At 39.2% G+C, this 25,196-nt stretch overlaps 2 protein-coding genes across 3 annotated transcripts; one reads left to right on the top strand and one right to left on the bottom strand.

The window, feature by feature from the left end:
• Nucleotides 1-1,261: 1,261 nt before the first annotated feature.
• On the bottom strand, nt 1,262-10,667 carry LOC117252456 (globoside alpha-1,3-N-acetylgalactosaminyltransferase 1-like). 2 transcript variants are annotated; one of them, XM_033619361.2, is made up of 11 exons: nt 10,406-10,662; nt 7,690-7,737; nt 7,232-7,282; nt 5,353-5,385; nt 4,506-4,640; nt 4,228-4,336; nt 3,571-3,696; nt 3,227-3,343; nt 2,854-2,987; nt 1,729-1,806; nt 1,262-1,488 (listed from the first exon to the last, which is right to left on the bottom strand). In XM_033619361.2, exons 1-11 carry the CDS (start codon nt 10,465-10,467, stop codon nt 1,341-1,343), a joined length of 1,041 nt encoding a protein of 346 aa, XP_033475252.1. In that variant the 5' UTR covers nt 10,468-10,662; the 3' UTR covers nt 1,262-1,340. The 2 variants fall into 2 exon arrangements, with proteins under 2 accessions (XP_033475252.1, XP_033475258.1); XM_033619367.2 differs by lacking the exon at nt 1,729-1,806 and having other exon boundaries at nt 10,406-10,667.
• Nucleotides 10,668-12,833: 2,166 nt separating this feature from the next.
• On the top strand, nt 12,834-25,179 carry ddx21 (DEAD (Asp-Glu-Ala-Asp) box helicase 21). Its single transcript, XM_033618757.2, has 16 exons — nt 12,834-12,995; nt 15,497-15,733; nt 15,899-16,033; nt 16,252-16,327; nt 16,751-16,929; nt 17,042-17,159; nt 17,860-18,045; nt 18,271-18,416; nt 18,790-18,939; nt 19,059-19,220; nt 19,530-19,649; nt 21,818-21,891; nt 22,149-22,308; nt 22,630-22,764; nt 23,844-23,888; nt 24,054-25,179. Exons 1-16 carry the CDS (start codon nt 12,912-12,914, stop codon nt 24,312-24,314), a joined length of 2,268 nt encoding a protein of 755 aa, XP_033474648.2. The 5' UTR covers nt 12,834-12,911; the 3' UTR covers nt 24,315-25,179.
• Nucleotides 25,180-25,196: the final 17 nt, after the last annotated feature.

Genomic DNA, 25,196 nt, shown 5'->3' with positions numbered 1-25,196 from the left:
AGGATGCAGGTGCACTAAAACAACAATAAAAGACCAGATTCTGTGTTTTGTACCTTACAAAAGAAAAACAAACATGATACAAAGTGTGAAGTAGCTGTAACGGATGCTGAGGGGTCCTGATGCCTGGTATAAAAACATAACAGTCAAGGCAGAGGTGAAGAACTCCACAACACAAAGCTCAGTGGCATTTCATCCTGAATTCACTGTTTTAATCCACTTTGTAATCATATGTATTGTTGCTATGGTGACCTGCAGTATGTTTTACCTGGACCAAACCATTGACCAAGCTGTTGTTTAAGTTACACATCTGCCAACCAAAAAGAATCAACAATGTAGTCCAGTAATCTTTGTTCTCAATTAATTTTCTGGCCACAAAGTTTATAATACATGCTGCATGACCCAAGATTGAAATCCACTTATTTTAATTTATTAAATCAATTTATACACACACTACACCGTGACCTCCTGCTTGGTTTGCAGTCGAGTATGAAGCAGTCGGGATGAGAGTCGGCACCTCCAAGTCTGAGGCTGTGGTTCTCTGCTGGAAACCGTCGGATTGCCCTCTCCAGGTTTGGAGTAAGTTACTGCCCCAAGCGAAGGAGTTCAAGTATCTCAGGGTCTTGTTCAAGAGTGAGGGTAGAATGGAGCATGAGATGGATCAGCGGTCTGGCATGGCTTCTGCAGTGATGTGGGTGCTGTGCCAGACCATCGTGGTGAAGAGGGAGCTGAGCCAGAAGGCAAAGCTTTCGATTTACTGGTCCACCTCTCACCTATGGTCATGAGCTCTGGGTAAGGACCAAAAGAATGAGATTGTGGATACAAAAGGCTGAAATGAGTTTCCTCCGTAAGGTGGCTGGGCTCAGCCTTAGAGATAGGGTAAGGAGCTTGGACATTCGGAGAGAGCTTGGAGTAGAGCCGCTGCTCCTTCGCATTGAAAGGGGTCAGTTGAGGTGGTTTGGGCATCTGATCAGGATGCCTCCTGGGCACCTCCCGGGCACGTGCAACTGGTAGGAGACCCTGGGTAGACCCAGAACACACTGGAGGGATAATATAACTCGTCTGGCCTTGGAACGACTCGGATCTGCCAGGAGGAGCTGAAAAGCATGCTGGGAAGTGGGACATCTGGGATGCTTTGTTCAGCCTGCTGCCCCGGCTATCCAGCTTCGGATAGGCGGTTGAAGATGGATGGATGGATGGATGGATGGATGGATGGATGGATTAATACCTTTGAGTAGACAAAATAAAAAATAGACAACCCATACCAGCTCACCTATTTTTATTTACTTTTACATTTTTATTAAGTGTTTATTAAATATAGTACAGATATCATTGACTAGACATCACTGTCCACCATTAGGCCGCACTTCTTTATAGTTCTTGATCAACTGGGAGAGCCTGACGACTTGAATGTCATCTGGTTCCTCATCGTAGTCTGACCACAGGTACTCTGGAGACAGCACCTTGGTTGGTTTGTTGTACAACAGGTACCTGCATGACAGAGAGACAGGCAGATGAGCTCAGTATATTCTGCATCTATGTGTCAGGGTGCACCCTGAGATGAGATGTAAAATGTCCTCTTAGAGAAGATAAGACACTTAGTACAGTCTAATCAATGGAAGTATTTTAAGAAAAGTTTAAGGAATGCAACAAAGAACGAGGATTCTTTTCAGACCTGAAAATAATAACAGTAGGAAAACCAGTGAAAATAAGGGAACTTTGACACTGTACTTGTTGAGGTGACTCTCTTCTTGCCACACAGCTTCAATCTTATTCTTTTCATCCTCCAGCGACTGCATGTAACAGTGTCTGACAAAATAAAAGAGGATAAACTTGGAGACACTGTTGCTTTAGCTACATTTTGTTTTTAAAATAATATGGTTAAAAAAATAGTAAATTAGCTGTGGAATTAATCTCAACAACCTACAAGAGGCTTGCATAATGGTCACATAGGTGGCAATCCATCAGAAAGACACATAAATTGAAAACGGATTATTATTCTAAAGCTTTGGAGCAGCCACCACAAAGGCACTGTCATGATCCTGGGTTTTTGTTTATATTCTGTTATCCTATGGACTTTGTTTCGGAGTTTTCTGTTTGCGTTCTTGTTTCATGTTCTTTTATTCATGTTTAACTCTTATAGAGTCTCACCTCATCGTGTTTAGTTTTACTTCCTGTTTTTGTGTATTTTCCTGCCTGTTTTCTCTCACACCTGTCTCACTAGTCCTTCCCTGTTTCCAGAGTCTTTCCTTCACACCTGTTCTGTATTAATCTTGTGTGCTCCACCCTAGTGTCCCCCTCCACACCCTTGTTGTTAGCCAATCCCCATTTTCCTCTTTGTGCCCTGTCCTCGTACTCCAGCTGTGTCTCATTCTTGTGATTTGTTTTCTGTGTATATATACCTGTGTTTCCTTTTGCTCCTTGTCAGTTCGTCTGCGGTCATCCCTGTGCTCATCTTGTCCTGTTCTTGGTGTCATTCCCTGCTCTGTTTCCTGCCTGGTGTCTTGTTCAGTTTGGATTTTTTTTACCTGAGTTTGTCGTATTATCCTAGTTGGTTTTCAATTTAGTTTTGGTTCTGCTTTACCTGCTTGTTCTATATGTTTTTTATCAACTGCAATAAAGCTCGCTCTTCGTTGAAACTTAAACCTGTCTGCTGCTCTACATTTGGGTCCTTTCTGAACTACTGTATCGCCTTTACCCACAAGCCTTGATCATGGGACAGTTAAAAGACACAGATGTCCAGTGTATTGTCAGCTCTCACTCTGTCCATTCAGCTACTATCTCTGTACGCTCTATGATGTGTATTAATCAGAAACAGCACTGAAATAACTCAAGAGATAATAAGGTTGTGGTTACTTGACTAGCTTGTACATGTCCTCCAGGTATCCACCCAACATAGCCGCAGTGTAATAGTAGTCTCCTTCATCATAAGGGATGAAGGCCTTGGACGTGGGCCGACGCTCATATGGAAACTGATCTCTTTTTGTATCCTGAGAAAACAGATTATTGACAATGATTGGAAGCTACAGCTGATACTAGTGCGGGCAGTTAATGCTGTGGCTGACCAGAAAATGAGACAAAAAAAAAAACCTGCATAACACATAGTAGGCCTATAATAGGTGACTCAGTGACAAACAAAAAAAGCATCCCATTGAATTCTAGTTAGGTTAAAATAAATAAAGACTTCCATTAAACTGAAATGAATACACTGTAGGAAAAAGAGTAAAACCTTGTAGTAGCCACGATGAAGCACGGCAGTCAGCTGACCGAGAGACTCGGCTCCAAAACGATCGTAAAAGACACTGTCGATGTCCATCATAAAAGCATAGTCTGCTTCATCACGGATCTGAAAATATTACGATTGAGATGTGAGACTGAATGTACCACAAAGAGACTCAGCTGGATGACCAGTAAATAATATTTCAGACATTTGCTCATGAAACCATTTAATGTTATTTTTCTTTGTAAGAGCTACATATGTAGATTTTAAAGTATCAGCTACTGTTATCACGCAAAAGAGCCACTAACATTCCTCTTGTGTATGGCCTAGTTTTTGTGTGTTTTAAGTCTTACCTGTTTCTCAATGGTGATGGTGGCCCATTTCATCCTGCCAAGTACTACATCCTGCCAGCGGCTGGCACTAGGGATGGCTACAACTGATGTTTTCCGGCCCCTACCCATTTTAATCTGACTGGTGATCTAAAAAATTAAACAAATAAATTACAAATGGCATCTTCTAGCAACATTCAGTCACAATATAAAACTGTAAAACAACTTAAATCATCAGGAAAATAAGATATTTGATGTATCTGCAAAAGTTCCAAATGCTTGTCCTCTTAATTTCTTATTGTGTGTTACAGAATGTGTTGGCTAGAAATGTCCCCCTAAGTACTACGTTACATCTCTATTTTTCTGCTGAGCCAAATGTCTGCATTTAGAAGTATCGCTGTTCATATAGTGTAATGAAAAATTTGTTCATAATATTGACACTCAACACATGGCATTGCACATAGAGCACTGTTTGTGAGAGTACCGTAACTAAATAGAGACTAATCTACCTTCCTGAAACACTGAAAACCAAACGTTTGGATAGTGGGTGACATGTCTCACCTTACTCTCTTGGTTATGTTGTTATTTGTTTGATTCATTCATTCATTCATTGTTTCCTGTTTTACTGTGTACTCACCTCTTCTCTTGTGTAGATAACTTATTTAACAAATAACAACTTACTTTGGGGACATCTTCCTCTTGGTCTGTGAAGATGTAGTAAGTGACCCTGAAGTCAATCAGAAAGTACTTTTCCCCCGACTCCAGGAGGCCCTTTAGGAAACGTATGTAACTTTTCGGATTGAGAGAAGCCAAAAGGATTATCATTTATTATAAGACAAGAAAAGACAGCGCAAGACAAATAATGCAATAGAAGATAGTTAAGTAGCTTCATATTTCAGACTGAAGCAGTGGGCCGGGTCAAACCTCCCTCCCATAATATCCTATGAGACTGTACCTACTTGCCAACAGCAAACACCAGCACTGCAACTCTTGGGTTCATTTTCTTATAAATGGCATCAACTACTACTGGATCAAAGGTCCCCTCCCAAACCAGAGGAGCATTCCAGTTTGTCACTGAGTTCACATCGGTGCGTCTGGGGAGAACAAATAAATTGTGGATTCAAACTGTTCTTATGTACATATTTAGCAATTGCCAGGTGTTAGTCCTGCTATGATCAGTAGTTTGGCTCTGTATGTATTTAATTAGCTGTGGCACAAGATTATCCCAATTAAAATGATGACTTTTTATTTCACCCTAGATAGAAACATTTTACTAAAACATGCACAATGTCAAGGTTCCACCAAGAGTGACCTTACTGATATATATGGACACTATTTACAAAAAATGGCAGGACATTTTAATGAGGTGAAGTCTTTTCTTTAAAGGCCCAGTGTGTAAGATTTAGGGAGATATACTGGCAGGGATGGTTATAATATAATAAGTATGTTGTCTTTAATGTATAATCATTTGAAAATAAGAATCATTATGTTTTCATTATCTTAGATTGAGTCATTTTAATCCAAATAGGGAGCAGGTCTGTTCGTTTTGAAGAGGAAGAGACCTCTGTGGATAATTCAGCTCCTGAGAAATGAACACTGAAGGTATTCTAACCGGGAGTAGTTTCAGCTGGTTACAATCTGCAATCCTCACCACTAAATGCCACTAAATCCCCCTAAATCTTACACTCTGTTCCTTTAAATTTGACTGCCAAAGTGATGTGTTCACCATCCATTACTATAAGAAAAGTTTACCGTGTGTGCATTTTACACAGCAGAATAATGTAATATCTGTTTTTAATAGCTTACCCTCTCTGTGTGCTTGGCTGAGCATATTTCAGTCTGGGGACAAAAGAGCAACAGTTCAATTTATCTTTACTGTACCCGAGGAGAAAAACTCAGTGGTAGACATGTGAGTAAATGTTTTACAGCAGTGTGAGGTCGTGAACCAGAGTCATAGCAAGTGTTTTTATGTTGTCACACACCTCCCAGCCCTCCAAATGAACTCAGAGCAATTAGTTCAGGTCCACCTTGCAGTTTCCTTAACCTGTGCATTGTGAACACAAAACACTCCAGGGATCTCATTTATAAACACTGCATACACACAAAATGAGGCCTGAAAGAGGCGTATACGCCACTTCCCACGCAAAAGTTGTGATGTAGGCCTATAAAAACAGACCTGATGGGAGAAACTTTGACACATGCTCATGAACATTTTGGAGACAGGAAACTGGTGATGCACATGGTGAGGTGGAAGCCTAGTTGTTGGTGTTTGTCCATATGTACATTATTAATATAGATAATACGCATTGCTTTATAAATGAGACCTCAGGTTTACTTTGCTCTTTGCCATTGTGTTTTAGCCATCTAGATCACATGCTCGAAATGCCATTTAAACAAAACAGAGACATTTGAAAAAACAGACATAACAACATCAGCTGGTAACACTAGCAAGGAGGAGGATGAGGTGTAGATTGGCTTGAGGAAAAACCACTGCATTTCTCCAGACATGGAACGAAGAACACATCCAACTGGAAACAATGCTAAGATTTTCCTCCAATTTTAAGTTCATATGAATGTGAGGGGCTTCATAACCGCACTGCAGTGCTGTGTCAATTTTTTATAAAAAAACAAAACAAACAACCTATGTCAAAAGTACTTGTATATAGGCTATATTCCCTGCCCCCCACTTTTTGGTTTAGGAAGACTGAGATTGGTTTGTTTAGGGACTATATAGCCCCTTTCCCACTGGACAACACCTACTAACATCTTGCTTTTGTAGTTAATGGGAAAGGTTACAATCGTCATTCACTCCTGGGTCAAATTACTCTGTAGGAGTCACAAATATTTATTGGCTCCAGCTCCAATCAGCTCAGACTGGCAGTGATGGACATACAACATCTGGGTGGATGGGCTAATTTTAGCCCCTTTGCCAGCATGATGCAATGACCCCACAAAATACCATCTGTCTCCGTCCAAGCATTGCTTGAATCAGAAACTGAATAAGTAAGAGATTAAAAAAAAAGTAACCTCTTGTTACTGGCTCACCCTTTTCCCCTCTAAGGATGGTGGCCTTGTGGGTAACCTGTGAGGGTGTGACCTGTACTTCAGTGTGTATGGAGGGACGCTGCTCTCACGGGGTGTCATGGTGAAGACAGCAGGCAGCAAAGAGTGATGATTGTCAGCAGGATTAAGTGTCTACATAAGCTCAGGGCTTCATCTTAACACAGTGAAAAGGCCATGTTTATTGTTTTGTGCTGCAGACTGCAATAAATCCATTGTTAGTGGACCTGAACGCCTTGCCATCCTTCCTTCTGCAGAGTGGTCCTGACCGCTAGAAGCTAGTTACCAGGTGATAATGAGCCATGCTAAATTTAATGTTAATAAGCCAGTGTGTTCCCAACTACAGTTTGGAGCCGGTAAGCTGTCACTGAGAGGTAACACTGCAACATTTCACTGGCCCCCATACTGCTTCCGGCCCAACCCTAATGTTAAACACGAGACACCAAAAACAAAAAAAGGCCTAATCGTACACTGGCGATTGGAAAACAGTCTATTAGCGAGTTTTACTACATTTAAAAAAACTGATTTGGGTGTAAAAAGCGCATATGTGAAACCAGCCTCAATGGAAATCTGTATTTGAACAAACTGTTCCTCTCCGTTAGTGAAAAGAAAAGTGGATTCTCACCCAGTTTGTATTTTCAGGTCTCCGATCCTCCAGCCATTGTCCGGGCAAACACTTTAAATGGAAACACACACATATATATATATATATATGTATATATATATATATATATATATATATATATATATATATATATACATATATATATGTATATATGACAGGATTATATAATTAAATTATAATAAAGATGTTTTGGTTTCATAAAATTCCTACAGTGTGAAATTTCCTGTAAATGTTAGACAGTGATGGGATTAATGAGTGCCATTTCAGTCATAACGTTTTACATGAACTCTAACCAGTGGCTTCATCAGCTGTGACTAGTGGGTGTTTGTTTTGTTAAATTCTACAATTTCTTGATTTCCAGTTCATTGTGTTTATCTCCTTTTATTGAAAGGTTAGTTTCATGCTCTTTCACATGCATTTGAATTGAGACGTCCTCTCTTGTCTTACAGTGACCTTACCTGAGGGATGGGATGTTACTTAAGGTGGATAAGTAGCGACAGACGGCCCTGTGAAGACACACAGATACGTGTTAACCAGAGATCAGCCAGTCAAAGGGATTACAGTGGTAGTTACAAGCATTCCACATGAGAGTGTACTGGTCTACTGTGAATATGAAGTTGACGTCAGGCTGTGTTAATTTTGGAAGGGGCAGCATCTTCCGAGGATCATGCCGTCATTTGCTCCTGCTACAGTGGTCAAGCAATGGTACTTGGTTAACCTATCACAATAAACACCATAGATTCATATGACTTCGTAGTCCAAGGCTGGATCACAGACCCCAGTGCATCACATCTACTCACATACCAAGAAATTGTAAACTACTTTGTTTGTGGACTGAATTTTTACACTTTGATAACAGAGATAACACAGCATATACCTCACAAGTTTGTATCCCAGTATGATACAGCGTGACGTACATACACATTACATTTTTTGTTGTTATTTTTTGGGTTCTTTTTTAAAGTTATACCGAAGTAATATATTATATTATTGTGTATTTTTTTGACTAGTCTGATATTCTTTTACTGTCTTTTGTTGCTTTTGGGGATCCATATAGTCAAATATTGGGGTGGTGCACCAAAAACAAAAGCCATAACTGAACTTGAGGAATTCTGTTAAACTGTTTAAGTACATAGGCTATTTGGACAAATGATCACTGTGATACACTATGGTTTCTTATTTTACAGCTAATATTAATTATCTCATGTGCATAGACTAATACGGGTACAGTTAACATTTTGAGTTTCACAGCAGTCCTGTTTTAATGTTTTATGTATCTTTACATGTCAGGCAATTCATTCTTTTTCAAATAGCCCTGTTGTCCTTCTCTTAAAGATCACAAATACTCAGCTTTAATTTGAAGGAGTCCACTGATTGACAGGAGCTAAACATTTACTGTGAACAAGCCTTTTCAAGTTTAGAGTAGATTTGTAGGTACCAATAGAGCCCATTTTCATTCATATATCTTAAGGTGAGAGTTCAAGCGATCTCTTTAAAACTGACCATGCCAGTTGTTCCCTCACCAAAATTTAGCCTAAATTTGGAGTGTTATATAGCCTGCATCCCACAAGCTATGCTGACATGGTAGGTACAATGGATGCCTTAGGTTGCCATGTTTCACAAAAATAAGTACACCACAGCCTCTTAAAGAAGGTAATATCTGCCTCCAATTATTTTCCCCAGGTTGGTGGGGAGTATTATATCAAGAGGGCTATTCAGCTCAATCATCATCATCTCCCCTGAGATGAACCTAAACTAAAAAACTGTACAGCAAACACAACAGCAAAGTTATGATAATTGAATTATAATTGTATTGCATGCACCTGTTGAAGAATGTTTAGACAGATGTGTTGTATTGTATTGTATTGTTGGCTTGTGTGATTTTGGTAATTTTAGCTTAATTATTATATAAAATTGAGCTAAAAACAAGGAAGTGTGGGAGAGTGTTGCAGCTGTTGTACTTAAAAGCATACAATTCTGATGTTCACATCACACTCCCAGAGAACCTTGAAAAACATAAGCAAGAAAAATACAACATTTTCAAGTTAAACAGGTGTGCAAGTTTACCTTTATGATCTGAACAAAACAGCCTTGTTAATTTAGGCTATGTGTAGAAGAGAATACTGTGCTGCTGTGTGAAACATGAGAGACAATGCATACTCAGAGTCAATAGATGAATACATAAATAGCATACATACTAAAAATTAGTACAGTAGCACATATTGTAAACAGTGGTGATACAAAATTATCAACAACATTATTATTTCAGTCCTGCAGTGACCTGTTGTGTAATTTTGCACTAGTTTCCCTTTCGTTTTTACTAACAAATTGCCCTTAATAAAATTAAGTGCCACATTGTTTTGTGTTTCCACCTTTGATGTGAGTGTGACTGTAATAAGCAATTAATTTGATTCATAGTAGGCTACTTTTATACATGTGTGGTAAGATCACTGCCCTTCAACTTTAGGGGTAATGAAAAATCATATACTGCACCCACGCACTTTTTCATGAACTGCACTACACAGGTCAAAATCAAGTCACATTTCCACATTTCCATATTTAGAAATGTAAAAATAAAAACCTATCATAAAGACACAGAGTGCTGCCCTGGCACCATGTGGCTAGTTGTAAAAATCATGTGCTCTTCAAGGATGGTGCAAGAGGTCACATTAAGATACAAAACAATGACTGGCCAGCTCACTCTGTGTGAAAGTCTTGACTGGAGAGTCTTCATCAGGGTGTCCTTGATGAAGACTTGTGTAAATGCGTTGGTTTATCCTTGTATTAATAAAGGATTTCTAAATACAGTCAGAGTGCTTCGAATGCATTTTTGGACTGCCTGCCTGTACCACAGACTGGCCAGTCATTGATTTTTTATCTTTATACAAACTATCATAATTTAACATCAAACATCTGTGATGTATGCGTTATCTGAAAGTTTTGGTAATTCATTTATTTAGATTATATCTTTTAAATCACATAATCTAAGAAGAAATAAACATTTAGGACAACTGCAGTATTTTCTGATGTTTGAGGTTACAGTTTTTACTGGCTTCATAATAAACCTTGTAGGTCTAGTGTGTAAATAAATGCAGCTGTTATCCTTACTCAGTCAAAATCTTACCCCAAAAAGGAGGAGACAGGGAAAAAAATAGCAAAATGAAACAGTCTTACCCCAGAAAGATGAGAAAACAGGTGAGGATGACCAAATTATGGATCTTGGGAAAGTAGCACATATCAGCTCTCTGGAAAATAAACTGAATCTATAACTAAAGACTAAATCAAACTGAGAGCACTGGCTGGACGATCTCTTCCATAACCTAAACAGGCCTTTTTCATTTGCTGGGCGTGAAATACGGCAGGTTGGTCAGTGCATGAGGTATTTCCATAAACTCTGCAGCACAGGTGGACGCTGAAGACAGATCAACAGGGTTTTAAAGAGAGGGAGAGGGGGCGGTTCTCAGTGTTGGATTGACATCACCATCATGCTGCTGCATAAAATAACAAGTAGATTCACTGAAGGACAAGTAATGCCACATACCCTCATACAACGGTTCGTATGATATAGAAGTGGCTTAAAGTAGTTACCACAGGCCCCTGTGTACACTGTTGTGCTGGGCCCTTGTGCATGCTTTTTCCCACTGTTTGTTTTTCTCTTGTTCTGTCTTACTACTAAAAGGCAGGACTGTTTGCAGGACTTGCACATGTGCTCAGCTTGTCAGTCTTGACAGACTTTGCACCTGAACTAGCTGTATCATATTGTCTTGTCAGATGAGCAAATAGAGACTTGACATTAGGCAGCATCAACATACATGTTACAAAACAGTCATCATTGCATATCTGTATATGCCAAAAATATCAAAGAAAACAAAAAACATTTAATTAAATAGTTTATGTTTCTAGTTCATGTAGAACAAGCATATAATTTTGTAATGGATGACTACTATTTTACCAAAGAAAAAAAGAAAAGAAAAGAAAATCATGATGGACATGGGTCTGCATTTTTGATGGCATAAAGCCTATAGTAAATGGCGCCATCTTTAATTTAATGTGAGTTCTTTTTTGAACCTAAGTGTAGTTCCGAGGTGGCAATCTGAGTCATTAGCATTAGCGTTGATATTCACAAGCTGGAACACGTCCTTGTATGTGTTAAGGCTGAGACTGCACTTTATTACAAACTGTTAGATCTATAAAACTTTGTAAGAGTCACTTGTAATTGAATGCATGTCATATGACTGATTCACATTTTGAACTTTGTTGTCTATTTTAAAGTTAGATTTACCTCTTCATTAACACATTATGACTGTACAGATTCCAAAAGAAAACCATAGTGTGAATCAGTTTGGTTTCATTGTGAATTAGAAAATCAGGCCATCTGGCACCCTATCATGGACCACATCTGATGTTTCATTTGTTTGTCTGCCTGTCTACTTGCCTGGCTGTCCCGCATCATTGTTTGTGACGCAGGATGTCATAAGGTGGTTGTATTTTTCAAAACAAACAACAACAAAAAAAACATGAATTACTCATTAAGTGTGCCCCTTTATTAACCTGGGAGAACATCAACAAAGTCTAACTGGATATCATGAGAGGTGAGTTTGTTGTAATTTGGGCAAACCATTTGGTTTGACCCTGTAAATGTTTCAGGGAACGTGGCGTAAGGGGTGAAAGTGGAAGTGAAGGATAATGCTTACAGTGAGGTGAAAAGAGTCATGTAAAAAGAACAAAGTTGCCAACTAACTTCAACCTACATAATTTTTCTACTTTTTTCTCAAAGAGTACAGGACACGTGCCCAGCCATATTACTGACTATACTGACTGTGTGTGTGTGTGTGTGTGTGTGTGTGTGTGTTTATATGTGGGGGTGGGAGGGGCGGGTTTTCAATATGTATGTAATATTTTTGTTGTATGTTTCTATTCTGTGAAGCACTTTGTGCTGCATTTTTAATGCATGAAAAGTGCTATACAAATAAAGTTTGATAAAGTTTGATTTGATGTGATTTACAGAGAAGATATGTTTGCCTCAGCAGGAAAAAAACATGCAGCTGGACCGGAGGTGTAAATACAAGTAGACTTCTTATAGCAAGCCACTGTCTGCACATAATGCAATAGTTAATCAAATAGCCTTGCGCTCACTTGCAAACTCTAAGCAAAATATCTTAAAGAACAGGAGAAGGTGCGCCACCTGCTGGGCAGTTATTAACGTTGCCGTTTAAACGTTGAATGCAGCATGTTCAAAGCAGTGTGGTTTCTGCTATGACTAGTTTATTAGATCAGAAGTGAAACTTTTAAAGCTTATTTGGTTGAACTTTCATCGACACCACTTATAATAGATCTAATTATTCTCAAGACAGGAACAGAAGAATTAATTCTTTGTAAAAAAAAACAAACAAACAAACAAAAAAAACCCTCAATAATAATAATTAAATAATTAAATAATAAAAATAACAAACAAACAAAAATACAACAAGCGGCATTAGTGTGTTAAGGTAAGTGATAACACTTGATAGGGTAAACTATCTTCTTGCTTGCTGTGTCCTGTAGTTCACATCTATCAGTTCTATTTCTATGTCTGGCTCGTGCACACCTTCGCTCGCGCAGCATTGCGCGTTCCTTTACATCCGCGTGCCCGTGGGTCAGCCCGTGTGTCTACGCCGAAGGTTTCCAACAGGGAAGAGAAATGCCGTCAAAAATCATCTTTGAAAGCGAAGACCTAGCCATGGAGGACGATGTGGACACTGTAGCCGAGGCTAAACCCCTGAAGGTGAGCAGCGCGTGTCGTGTCGCCCCGGACACTCTGATATATCCATGTAGAGACAGCGACGTCTCGCCCCGGCTGCTCCATGTTTGACAACATGTGGCTGAACGTGCTAACACTCGGCTCACTAGCTAGCTGACTATCAGAAAACTAACCTGAGATAAGTTTACGGAGTGACACTAGTAGTGAAATGATGTTAACATTGTGTTATTAACAGCGGTATGAAGGAAGAAAGTGAATGTGACCCACTGCGATATGTTATTATATTGTTAGCGTAGCTATAAGGCTATATGGTCACGTGGCATGTCCATGTGAGCTGATCTGTACACTACACAGAATGTACGGGTGGACAGCATGGAGGCCTTTAATGCTGCATACATCTGCGCAACCTGATGACGTGTTACAGCTGGGCACGTCAGCTGTTTGTCAAGTTTACAAAACAACCTGCCCAGAAGGGAAAACAATTAATGTAACTTGATTAGTTGTAGCTAATGATTATTTTATTGTTGATGGTTAGTAGTTTTTTCCACAAAGCATTCCTAATTCAAGTTCCACTTACAGTAAGAGGAGTTGGGATTGTTTAGCTAACTAACTCTGATGCCTAACTGATAAGATTTATTTGATAAATTGTGTACTCTCTATATTGTATATAAAAATATACAATTTTTCCAACCCAAATTTTCAACAACAGTCCAGAAAGGACAATAGAAGTATGATTAAGTGATTATCAAAAGTGTTGTTGCTTGATTTTAACTTGGTTGATCATCAGTTGTTGTGCAAATTAGACACAGTGACACCTTATTATTTCATCTACCTCTCAATGAGATTAATATTAACATATAATATTGGCTGAAAAATACAATTTGATGTTAAATGTGTTTAGTGGATTTTTTAAAATGGAAATAAGACCATCTCGTATGTTATTAGATCACAAATAAAATGATTTTTATTAGTTAATACAAAATATTGTTTGTACTTAGTGACCAAAATTTACACCAAATTACACCTAGCTCTATCAGTGCTTTAATGTTTCGTTAATTTCAGTATCATTGATGTGTAATTGTAATAATAAGGGGAAACTAAATGTTGAGTTGAACTGATGTTTTTTTTTATTGATCATTTTGATTAACTTCAAAAATACTCTGCAGTTTTCAGATTATTACACCAAATAGAATGTGGTGGTCCTTAATTTCTTCTGTGTATTATTCCTGGTAATGGTCAGACAATACTTAATTTATTTCTTTTTCTCTATTTAATCTCAGTTTTCTATTTGTGCTGAGAAAAGATTTGAAGCTCGGGGGGAGAAAGCACAGTGACATCTGGTGGCTTGCAGAACTTGGGGACAGGAGCGCTACTCCTATAAATATAATGTACCTTATTTGTGTAGTTGAGGCCCAGTGTCTACTGTGGGCATGTCTGTTTTAACTTCATGGTTGATATTTGTGCAACATTTCATGTTAGTCCCAATGTGATGTGATGACATTCATCAAGTTAGCAAATTACTTTTATAACATCATCACTTTGTACTGGGTATAAATGTTCTCATACTTATGAGCGTTCTAGTGTACATCACCATATTTCTATTTCTATTATTTATTAGTATTTGTCTCCTCTCCTCTTATCGCACTCATGAGCCTGTCACTTAGTTTAGCTGCAAAATTGTTAAACCACCACTGACATTGGGAACTCACATGATATTCTTTATTTGAGAAAAACTCCAACACAGTGTACTCAAACAGTGCGCTTCACAGGAGTGACTCATCTGCCCATCTCTAATTATACCTTACATAACCACAGTAGGGATAGTACTCGGTTTGAACGTCAGTTATTTGTTCAGCGTAAAGAGTATAACTTTTTTTTTTTTTGGCTTTGTGAAAGAAAACCTAAATAATACATATAAACATACATTGACCCTGATTTATATTAAAAGTTTACATTTTTTGGATGGGACACAGTGATGTAAGTGCTGTCTATTAATATTTGCAGACATCCATGTAGCAAAAATGATGGATCTGCGCAGCTGCAGATAACATTGTTTTCAGTCAGGCATCACTCGATTGAATGTTACAGGCAGAATGGCGGCTAGACATAAGAGTGTTTGCTTGGAAGTATTTGGGCAAAATAAACTAAAGGAATATGCAATGCAAGCTATATAACTAATCTGTACAGTCTGCATTGCAGAAAGGACGGGTAATCCCTAACTACATTTTCTTTGGGTGTTCATTACAGACTTTTTTCTTGTACATTTTTTTTCTCGCGAGGATTCAAGTAATCTATGATAATTTAATGCAAGTTCTCTAATATGGAAAGTACTTAAAATGCCCGTCCCTAAACCACAATTAGGCCTTTAAAGTTGTTTATCAGTAAAACTGCAGTACAAGGAGATAACTACAACTAGATTTACTCAGATTGCCAACATTTTTCTTTCCTAAAACTTTGAGTAGCTGCGTAATATTTGGTTCAAATGAAACCCATTTGCTTTATTGTTTCTGTTCAAATGAATACAGAATAAGACCAAGGAGGGCAAGAAGCTTAAGAAGAAGAAGAAGCTGCTGGAGGACCAGGAAGAGCAGGAGGAACCAGACTGTGAACCTCCAGCACCGAAGAAGAAAAAGAAAAAAGATAAACTGGCAGCGGACCAAGTAAACGACCACATAGATGAGGCAACAGACATGAACGGCAACAGTAATGGTGTTGAAACACCAAAGAAGATTAAGAAGAAAAACACTGAAGGAGACACAGAGGTCAGTGTTGTGGTGTTAGTTTGAATATGTAGTTACCAGTTGGGTAAATGGTGAAAAAACTTGATAAAAAAAACATAAATGCATATTTTCTGGCCATGCCCCGGTAGACCAGACTGTACTCTGCTCCCTCTATAATGTCATCTCCACTTTTATCTTTGGGTTTAGAAAAAAAGGAAGAAGCAAAAGAAAGCAGAAGCAGAAACCAACGGACATTCCACCCCAAACACCCCTGTCCAGACGCCCATCCAGACACCGGCCCAGTCAAGTGAAGAATCAGCCAGCGATAGCGAAAAAGAAACGGTATGAATTGCAGACTGATTGTGTGCAGAGTAACTCTAAGGAGAAGTTTGAAGCTGTTACTAAGCTGTTACTAAGCCTATTACTTTACTGTTACTAAGTCAGTTTGCTGTAGTTCAGCAAATTGTGTGCGCTGACTTTTTGGACTTTGTCTTTTTCTTGAAGGCCAGCTGAAGGTTAACACAACAGTCTTATAGCCTTACTCTTGTTTCTTTGTGTAGGAGGAGACACCAGAGCAAAAAGAAGGGGCCTTCTCCAACTTCAGGATCTCCCAAGTGACCATTGATAAACTAAAAGGTAAACATCATTTTTACATTTTATACCTTTGTTTTTACCACTGTGGCTCGAGACCAGAGGTGTACATGACACATGGCTTTTTTATTGAATATACATGACCTTAAATATTGATGATCATTTTGTGTCAGCTTTAGAGAAGTGATCTGACATACACATTGTATTCATTAAAATATGAACATTTGAAATTTTACCGTCACCAGCAACTGAGTGTTGGCACCGCTGGGGTGCTTTGGGGTGTGCTTAAAATATTTCTTTGATGGAAAGATGGTCTTTTCATAAAACTAGGGCGTCTATGTAGTAGTAAGACGGAAATACATTTACAGTTGGTGCTACAAAGCTGGTTGAAAATGGAGGAAGTATCCCTTTAATAAAAAATTCTGATCATTCTTCTGCCTTCCATCTCTCTTTCTATCACTTTTTCAGCTCGGGGAGTCTCTTACCTGTTTGACATTCAGGTGAAGACATTTAATCCTGTTTATGATGGAGAGGATGTCATTGCCCAAGCCCGAACAGGAACAGGAAAGACTTTCTCATTTGCCATCCCTTTGGTGGAGAAGCTCCAGAGGGACACAGTGGAGTTCACCAGAGGCCGAGCTCCCAAGGTGCACACAGCCACACTGATCACTGACAACTAGCATCAGCCAGAGTCCCACCATCAGTTTGTTCTTCGAGTATGTTTGTTTATACCTATTTCTCTTTTCTGTCCGTCTAAAGGTTCTGGTGTTAACTCCAACCAGAGAGTTGGCTATCCAGGTTGCTAAAGACTTCAAAGACATCACCAAGAAACTGTCTCTCGCCTGTTTCTATGGAGGCAGCTCATACAATCCACAGCGTAAGTCTTAGACAAAAACATTAATATATCCTTAATAGAGGTAATTCTGAAAAAGTTAAAATCATAGGGCTGTCCCAAAACCTCTAGCATTCGCATGGTAATCAACGTCCAGATCAGTTTTGGAAAGCTTCGTTTTTACTTTTTGAAAGTAATATTATTATCATATAGGTATTTCCCCCCAAAGTAGCCCATGAAATAAGAAGTAGTTATCCAACATTATTCAATATTGACGTAAGCGACAGTCTGTTAACTTGTTTATTCATTTATAGACCTTCATAAGAGCATATTCGATTTTATGAGGTATGGCTTTAATTTATTTGATGTGATTATTGCACATTTTTAGCTGTATTTGTTTCAGTAAAAAGGAAAATTCTTGAAGTCCAATTTTTGGTACAATAATAGCAAAGTCTATGCATAAAAGTTTCAAAGCTTCAGATGTTTGAAGCTTCAGAGCCTTAACAATGGTATTTGGGACAGCCTTAATTTATTTACATTAATGTCTGCTTTATGTCTTCTTTTAATTTATTATAAAATACTTTACAGGTTAGCTATTTAAATGAGTATGAAAATGTATAACAGGAAGTTGTAAATTCCAGCAAATGTTATTTCCATGTCTTTTAATGTAGTTTCTGTGTGCAGTTTTATCAACACACTTCATACATTAATATTAATAATAACTCTCTCCACTCCTCCCGTCTAGTCGATGCTATCCGTAATGGTATCGATATTTTGGTCGGCACCCCTGGGCGCATCAAAGACCACCTCCAGAACAATAAACTCTGCCTCTCTAAACTGAAACACGTTGTTCTGGATGAAGTTGACCAAATGTTGGACATGGGATTTGCAGAACAGGTCGAAGAGATTTTGGCTTCATCATATCAGAAAGGTTAGTAAGTCTGTGTGCATTTGTGAAAGTGTTTCCTGAGAATCTTTTTGCATTGTGTATACGTGTGTGTGTGTGTGTGTGTGTGTGTGTGTGTGTGTGTGTGCGTGTGCGCGCTCTTGTTTTCTGTGTGTGTGTTGATTATGTCAAGGTAGATTAAAAGATCACTTAAGTGTGGTCATGCATGTAAAATTAGAAAAATGTGTGTGTGTGTGTGCTCCTCTCCAGACTCCGACTCCAACCCACAGACACTTCTGTTTTCGGCCACCTGCCCCCCCTGGGTCTATGAGGTTGCCAAGAAATACATGAGAGTAGGGTGCAAACACGTTGATCTGATTGGCAAGAAAACACAGAAGGCGGCAACAACTGTGGAAGTAAGTTTGCATGAGTGGGTGAGAAAGAGCGAGAGAAGCAGTTGGCAGAGGTGAAAGGTGATGAGTGTGTGATGGGTGCAATTTAACAAGCGTTACAGCAATTTTAGCTCTTTGGCTTAGATCTCTCAGAGTTGCCTGTCAGCAGGGACAGTCATATTAAGTGAGACTGTAAAATACACTTACATATATCTCCATCAGGAAAGCCCAGCAAGTTCATTTGCAGTAAAAATTAGCTGTATTTATCATCATCAACACCAGTGGGATTGTAATGAAGTACAAGTTTAAGTCTGCCAGCTGTATAATGAAAACGTCTCTCTTCTCACATTCTGTATTGCCTCTCCTTCTGTTTCTCTCTGTCTGTCCTTTCCACTAGCATCTGGCCATAGCATGCCACTGGTCACAGCGTGCAGCCGTGATAGGCGATGTAGTCCAGGTTTACAGTGGCAGCCACGGCAGAACCATCGTGTTTTGTGAGACAAAGAAAGAGGCCAACGAACTTTCCTTGAATGCTTCCATCAAACAGGTAGACATGCTCACGCACACAACAGTTTATGAATAGCTGATTCATACAGCAGTAATGCATTACATCTTTAAAATGATTAACTGTCCCTTTCTCATTTTATTTTGTTTTTATGTTTTCAGAGTGCCCAATCCCTCCATGGGGATATTCCTCAGAAACAGAGAGAGTTGACGCTGAAGGGCTTCAGAAATGGAGCTTTTGAGGTTCTGGTTGCCACCAATGTTGCAGCCCGTGGATTAGACATCCCTGAAGTCGACCTGGTGGTCCAGTGTTCTCCACCCAAGGTGTGATATTGCCAGTCATCAACAAGAATTTTATAACATGAGTATATCTTTGTATTTAGTGGATATATTTTAGATTTTTAAATAATACTGATCTTAAGGTGCAGATTCCATTAACATGAAACAATACATGTAAAAATTGGCATTTGCTCATTTCGGATTACGTTGAATTGAAAATGGAAACGGCTGCAATAAACAAATGTGCAGTAGAATTAGTGCTTTGTGGAAGAATCTGAACTGCACATTTTCGGTGTTGCATGAATCACCTTAACTTTCTCTAAAAATGCTTCTGTCTCTGTGGTTTGGTGTCAGGATGTGGAGTCATACATCCATCGTTCAGGTCGTACAGGCCGAGCAGGAAGGACAGGAGTCTGCATCTGTTTCTACCAGAGGAAAGAGGAGGACCAACTGCGCTACGTAGAAAACAAAGCGGTATGTGTCTTTTTAAACTAAGTCGAAGTAGAAGAAGACAGTGGGACAAAGGAACGACAAGTTCAGTTGTTTGAGGAGCTATGCAAAAAGAAAACACAATGCTTTCAGTTCCATCTGTGCTACACATGGGATGGAAAGAAACATTAAGAACAGTAGTGAAGTCAGGCAGTTTTCAATGGTGTGGCCACGGTAGGACCCGTGGTCATTTTGGGGTGGCACAGAAATCATGTTATATCAACATAAAAACATGTCTAATAAAAAAATAATTTTAGGCACCTACAGCACATAACTCTACGTCATTTGGAATTCAGGCAGTGGTGGAACAGATCAAATCATATTCAGTGCAGCAAACATGTTCTTTTTATTCCTGCAGGTAAAGTAACAAAGATGCTTATAGGGCCACCTTAAGTCCCCTCTTTACACCACCTTTGCATTTTTACACAGAGCCAAACAACGGCAGCACAGTGCTGCCCCAGAGCGTGATTTTAGTTAGCATACCAGCATCCCTGAAGCCAGAAAACAATAACAGTGGCATAACATGGACATAACAGTCATCACTGTCCCTGTTACATGGCAGCTGATCTCGTCCTCTGCTCAGAGGGTAAAGTGCTCCTGACCCCCATTGTTTAACCAATTCACTGACATTTTTGGCCACTGTTCTTCTTCTTCTTTGAGTTAGCTGCTAACTGCTATCAGCTGTTTTTTAAGTCTCCTGGTGGTGGGTCGCACACATAACACACAGGTCCTGTCCATTGTCCCATCCTGCCGGCTGCCCCTTTTACACAAACGTTTCAGCACTCTTACTACCTTTGTTGTAGGCTTAGAGGCAAGACAACTCTGTCCCTCCTTTCTGCGATTGTATCTTTTAAACAGAATGATTAGGCAGAATAGCAGTGTGACATTTCTGCCTTGAACAGGCGGCGTAAAAGGGGCTAATACAAGTGTACCAAGCTAAAGACAATTAACTGTTCTGAGAGCAGATGTTCAGCACAGCTCATGATGTTCAGTAGCACTAAGTGTTCATTCTTTCTCATTGTATAATCAGAGATACAGAGACACAGACGGATACATAATTAAAAGGAGTTTTTTAATCAAAGTCTGATTACATTATATGCAACCATTAAATATAATTAATATATACATAAAACTTTAACATCAGTATAAGAAGTCATAGTCAACTTTTGAATATGTTCAACTGCTCAACTTCTCAAGCCATGATCGATGTCTTTGTAATAAAAACAAGCTAATTATGATTTATTTCAGTGAAGCTACTCTAATCAAGTTACTGTAGCAAGAGGTTAAATCTTGCAGCAAGCAAATGAATGTATCCGTTAGTAGAGGTCAGAGTATGTTTTTCTGTAACTTCTTTTTGGACCATCTAAAACAAGCCCCTAATGATGAATTTAGTATTTGAAATAAAACAGAATACAGCAACATACAGTGATGAACAGTGAGTAAATGCACACATACTAACAATAGGTGGGCATTGTGCATGAACAAAAATATAGTCCCCGATTTCTCTGATAAAAAATATTCAAAATGTAATATGACTTAAACTGTTACGACTCAAAATGCCACATTGTTTTCATGCCTTCTGATCAGTTTACTTTACCTTAGGTTTATCCATTTGTTTGCTGTTTATCTTGCTGCCATGTTGGGGATCTAAACTTCGCAAAGTAGATGCAGTCACAAATAGAATGTTTAAAAGTGTGAAAAAGTGCTTTTTTTCTGCCATTATTAGCTTAACGTTACCTTCATTCATTTGTTGGTTTACCAGACTGTCATTTGCCAGTTGTAAAGTCTCCAGAGTTGGTTTGTGTACGCACCTGAAATTGTTCAGAAGGTGTTGCTGCTGTACAGAAATGGTTCCACTTCTAAAAAAAAAAAAAGAAAAAGAAAAAATGCCCTAAAAAGGCAACAACTGCGGTGGCCAGGTGAACACGGCCACCCCTAGCCAATCCGCAGTCAAAGAAGGAAGGGAATAATCAAAAAAGGTGAAGACAGAAAAGAAGAGGAGTCAGAGTGTTTTGTTAAAGGGGCAAGAGTTAAGAAGGTGCTGCTGCACTATAGGTACAACCAGACTGAAAGCTACCTTCCTGTAGTTAGAAATAGTGTGTACTTAGATGTTTCTATATTGACCTAATGCATTTTATTCGGTATTTTTTCAGGGTATCACATTCAGACGGGTTGGAGTTCCCACTGCCAACGATATCATCAAGTCATCAAGCAAGGATGCTGTCAGGTAGGTAATTCTGGAGGGTGAGAGCCAACCGTCTATATGTCTTGGAATTGTAGTTGATTACTGTTTGAAACTTTGGACTGCGTGAGCCAACTCATTTGGTGAATAATGAGAGCTACTATCATGTCTTGGGCAGCTAGACTTGAATCAGTGGCACTACAAAGCTCCTGCCCTGCTGAAATCTCCCTTATCACCATACTGCTCAATGTGAAGCAATTAAGTGTCAGATTCTTATGATTTTGTTTCTGTATTGTGCCCAGGTTTCTGGACTCTGTTCCAGTAACAGCCATCGAGTACTTCAGAGCATCAGCTGAGAAGCTGATTGAGGAGAGAGGAGCAGTTGATGCACTCGCCGCTGCCCTGGCACATATTTCTGGAGCCACAAGTCTAGAGCAGAGGTCATTGCTCAACTCTGATGCTGTAAGTTTGGTTTTATTCCCATCATTAACAACTTATAAATAACACAAATCTGGACACATTACTGTATTACAGCAGCCCCCACTCACAACATTGCCAGACAGGGTGGTTTAATATGTTTGTTTAGGGTTTCAGTGTTAACTGAAACACTGTAGTAGCCATACCTGCAAGGGTTTCACTAAAGCTGTAGGATGGGTAGCAGCCCTTGGATGCACACACGCACACACGACATGTAAATCCCTCTAACGCACAGATGTTTACATTCTGTCATAAATTTGCTGTATAACCCTGATCCCACATAATTTATTGTCTCTGTTTTTGCAGGGTTACACCACTGTGCAGCTGGTGTGTTCTCAGGAGATGCATAATCTGGGTTATGCCTGGAGAGCCATTAAAGATCAGCTTGGAGAGCAGTTTGAGAACCACGTTCACAGAATGACCTTCCTCAAAGGCAAAATGGTATGTATGCACACATATGTACATATGGGAGGTGCTGCTGGCTTTTATATACACATTGAATGAAATATATTTGTTACATTCCCTGTTCTTTCAGTTCTACTTTCATTATTTTAAGGTTAAGAATAAGGATTAAAGTAATCTCTGTACTAGGAAGTGTATATTTGATTAGGTGTATGCAGTTATTAAGTTGAACATGGATGCAGGATTTGGGCCAGATGACAGCCATAGAGTGCTCTTGTTAGATGCCACTTAGATCGGTGATGTCTTGCCAAAAAAGGCCCCCACAGATCCTCGTAAATTAAAGTCATAGACTTGGCAAATGAAGAAGTAAATTGGAAACCAGGTGGTACATCAAAATGCAAATTCAGAAAATGACTGTGTAATTTCTTACAATTCAACAGCATTGTTTAGTTTATATGTGAAGTCAGCTACTACAGTCACACTAGACATAGTACACAACTAATTATCCACAGGAATTAAACAGTACAACATTTGTTGGCAAAAATTAAAGGTGTGAAAACTTTCTGTAGATGTGACCATGGCTGTTTTAACTCTTGAGGCTCATTTATACTCCCTTTACGTATCCTTTATGTCGGCATCAGTACAGCTAATAGATGACGCTAGAGGCAGATTCAAAAGTTTTTGACAACAACAAACATGGCGATGGTGGAGGAGGTTGTAATATTGTACGTTTTAACGGAGGCAGCAGTGCAGCAGTGCAGATGTCAATGGTCTGTGAGGTCATTAAATTGTCATTTCAAGTGGACAGAGAATTCTTCTCACAATATTACAGATTTGTTCCATTATGCCGTTTTTTGCAATGTCTTCGTGGTCTGCCACGGTCAAATCTTGCTTGAACCACATTGCACTTCCCTCAGGAGCTCGGGGGTACTGCTCCGTTTCATCCTCATTTGTAAGCTTTAAGAAAATCTGCTAGGAAACGGGCAAAATTAACACAAAGTACTGACATAAGGCTCCACCTGTGTCCTAACATTGAGCATAAATGAGCCCTAATTCTGATAGCACAGCAGGTACAGACAGAAACATTAACCATCTCACCCTTGTTGTGTTTTTAACAGGGAGTTTGTTTTGATGTCCCCGTTGACAAAGTCAAGGAGATTCAGGTGAGCAAAACTGTGAAAGCTCCCGTCTGTTCAATATGTGGGGTGGACTGATTATAGCGTCTTCATGATTGAATTACTGACGATAAATAAAGTACAATGTAAATATTTTGACAGTGTCTCCTATTGCAGTTGATGTAATTTTCACTCCACTTGATCGTCTAACAGGAGAACTGGAAGGATGGTCGCCGTTGGCAACTGACTGTGGCCACAGAGCTCCCAGAACTAGAGGAGAAGCAGTTCAACAACCGCGACAGAGGCTCTGGCGGTGGTAACCGCGGCGACAGAGGAGGAGGTTTCAGAGGTGGAAGGGGGCGGAATTTCGGGGGAAATGGCGGCCGCAGTAACGGGTTCCGGAATGGCGGCGGTGGCTATGGCAACAACAGAGGAGGACAGAAACGCAGCTTCAGTCAAGCTTTTGATTATTGAAGTGCCAGCATGTGGACTGATTAAGACTGTGTGTCACTCATCTGGGCTGGCAGGGGTTTTTATTCCCTGATGTATCCCAATCATTATATAAGCTGAATTGTTAGCTTTCAAATATTAATTATCATATACAGCACATTAAGCGACCAATTTCCCCTCTCTAAAAAAAATAAGGGAAAATGCTATCTGATAAATTAGATTTATTTCCAATTAGCAATTTGTTATGGGTTTAAGATCAGACCTTCTGTGTACAGTATATTAACACAGGACCACTGGCAGCCATTTTGTAAGGCCTGATGTGTGCTTCTTTTAGTTGACACTTTAGTTGAAACTCATGAGATGATGAAACTGACGAAATTTTTACTACATCGGTTGGAACATAATTCAATTACTATGTCTTGAATAGCACAGGTCATAAATATTGGCTAATCAACCTTAAGAAAAGGTTATGATATGACATCCATTGAGTTTCAGATAAAGTGTTACTCTTTTTTGTACTAGGTGTTTGGGGAACAGTGGCAACAATCAGTCTTGAGTCTTTGTCTCAATACAAGGCACCTCATTCTGACCTAACAACTTGTAAACATGCTACTTGTAACACTAGAAAACAACAAGGTGCACTGTACTGCAGACACTTGTGTGGTAGGCACCATATTTCTGCTCTGCACCCACAGAGAACAGTGATGAAATGGATGTTAACCTTTACAGTTGTGCGCAGTTTGAGATTGCTGCCTTACCCTCAGCTGAAATCTGTCTCCCCAAAAATATATTGGATGATTGCTTTGCAATCGCCTCTATTTAATAACTGTGTCGACTGCTTGCATTCATTTGAATGAAATGACTTCTTATTAAAAAAAGGTCAACTCAGGTTGTGTTTGTTGTTTT

Source organism: Epinephelus lanceolatus, chromosome 2 (genome assembly GCF_041903045.1).
Source record: "Epinephelus lanceolatus isolate andai-2023 chromosome 2, ASM4190304v1, whole genome shotgun sequence".
NCBI lineage: Eukaryota > Metazoa > Chordata > Actinopteri > Perciformes > Serranidae > Epinephelus > Epinephelus lanceolatus.
The sequence above is the reverse complement of the archived record's forward strand: the minus strand, read 5'-3'. Positions and strand labels throughout refer to the sequence as shown.

Coding starts and splice junctions, on each gene's coding strand:
- ddx21 (XM_033618757.2), top strand. CDS start 12,912: ATGCCGTCAAAAATCATCTTTGAAAGCGAAGACCTAGCCATGGAGGAC. Junction 18,046..18,270: donor GGCTTCATCATATCAGAAAG/GTTAGTAAGTCT, acceptor GCTCCTCTCCAG/ACTCCGACTCCAACCCACAG. Junction 22,765..23,843: donor CCTTCCTCAAAGGCAAAATG/GTATGTATGCAC, acceptor TGTTTTTAACAG/GGAGTTTGTTTTGATGTCCC.
- LOC117252456 (XM_033619361.2), bottom strand. CDS start 10,467: ATGTGCTACTTTCCCAAGATCCATAATTTGGTCATCCTCACCTGTTTT. Junction 4,337..4,505: donor CTGGTGTTTGCTGTTGGCAA/GTAGGTACAGTC, acceptor CAATCCGAAAAG/TTACATACGTTTCCTAAAGG. Junction 1,489..1,728: donor GAAGAGAGTCACCTCAACAA/GTACAGTGTCAA, acceptor TCTGTCATGCAG/GTACCTGTTGTACAACAAAC.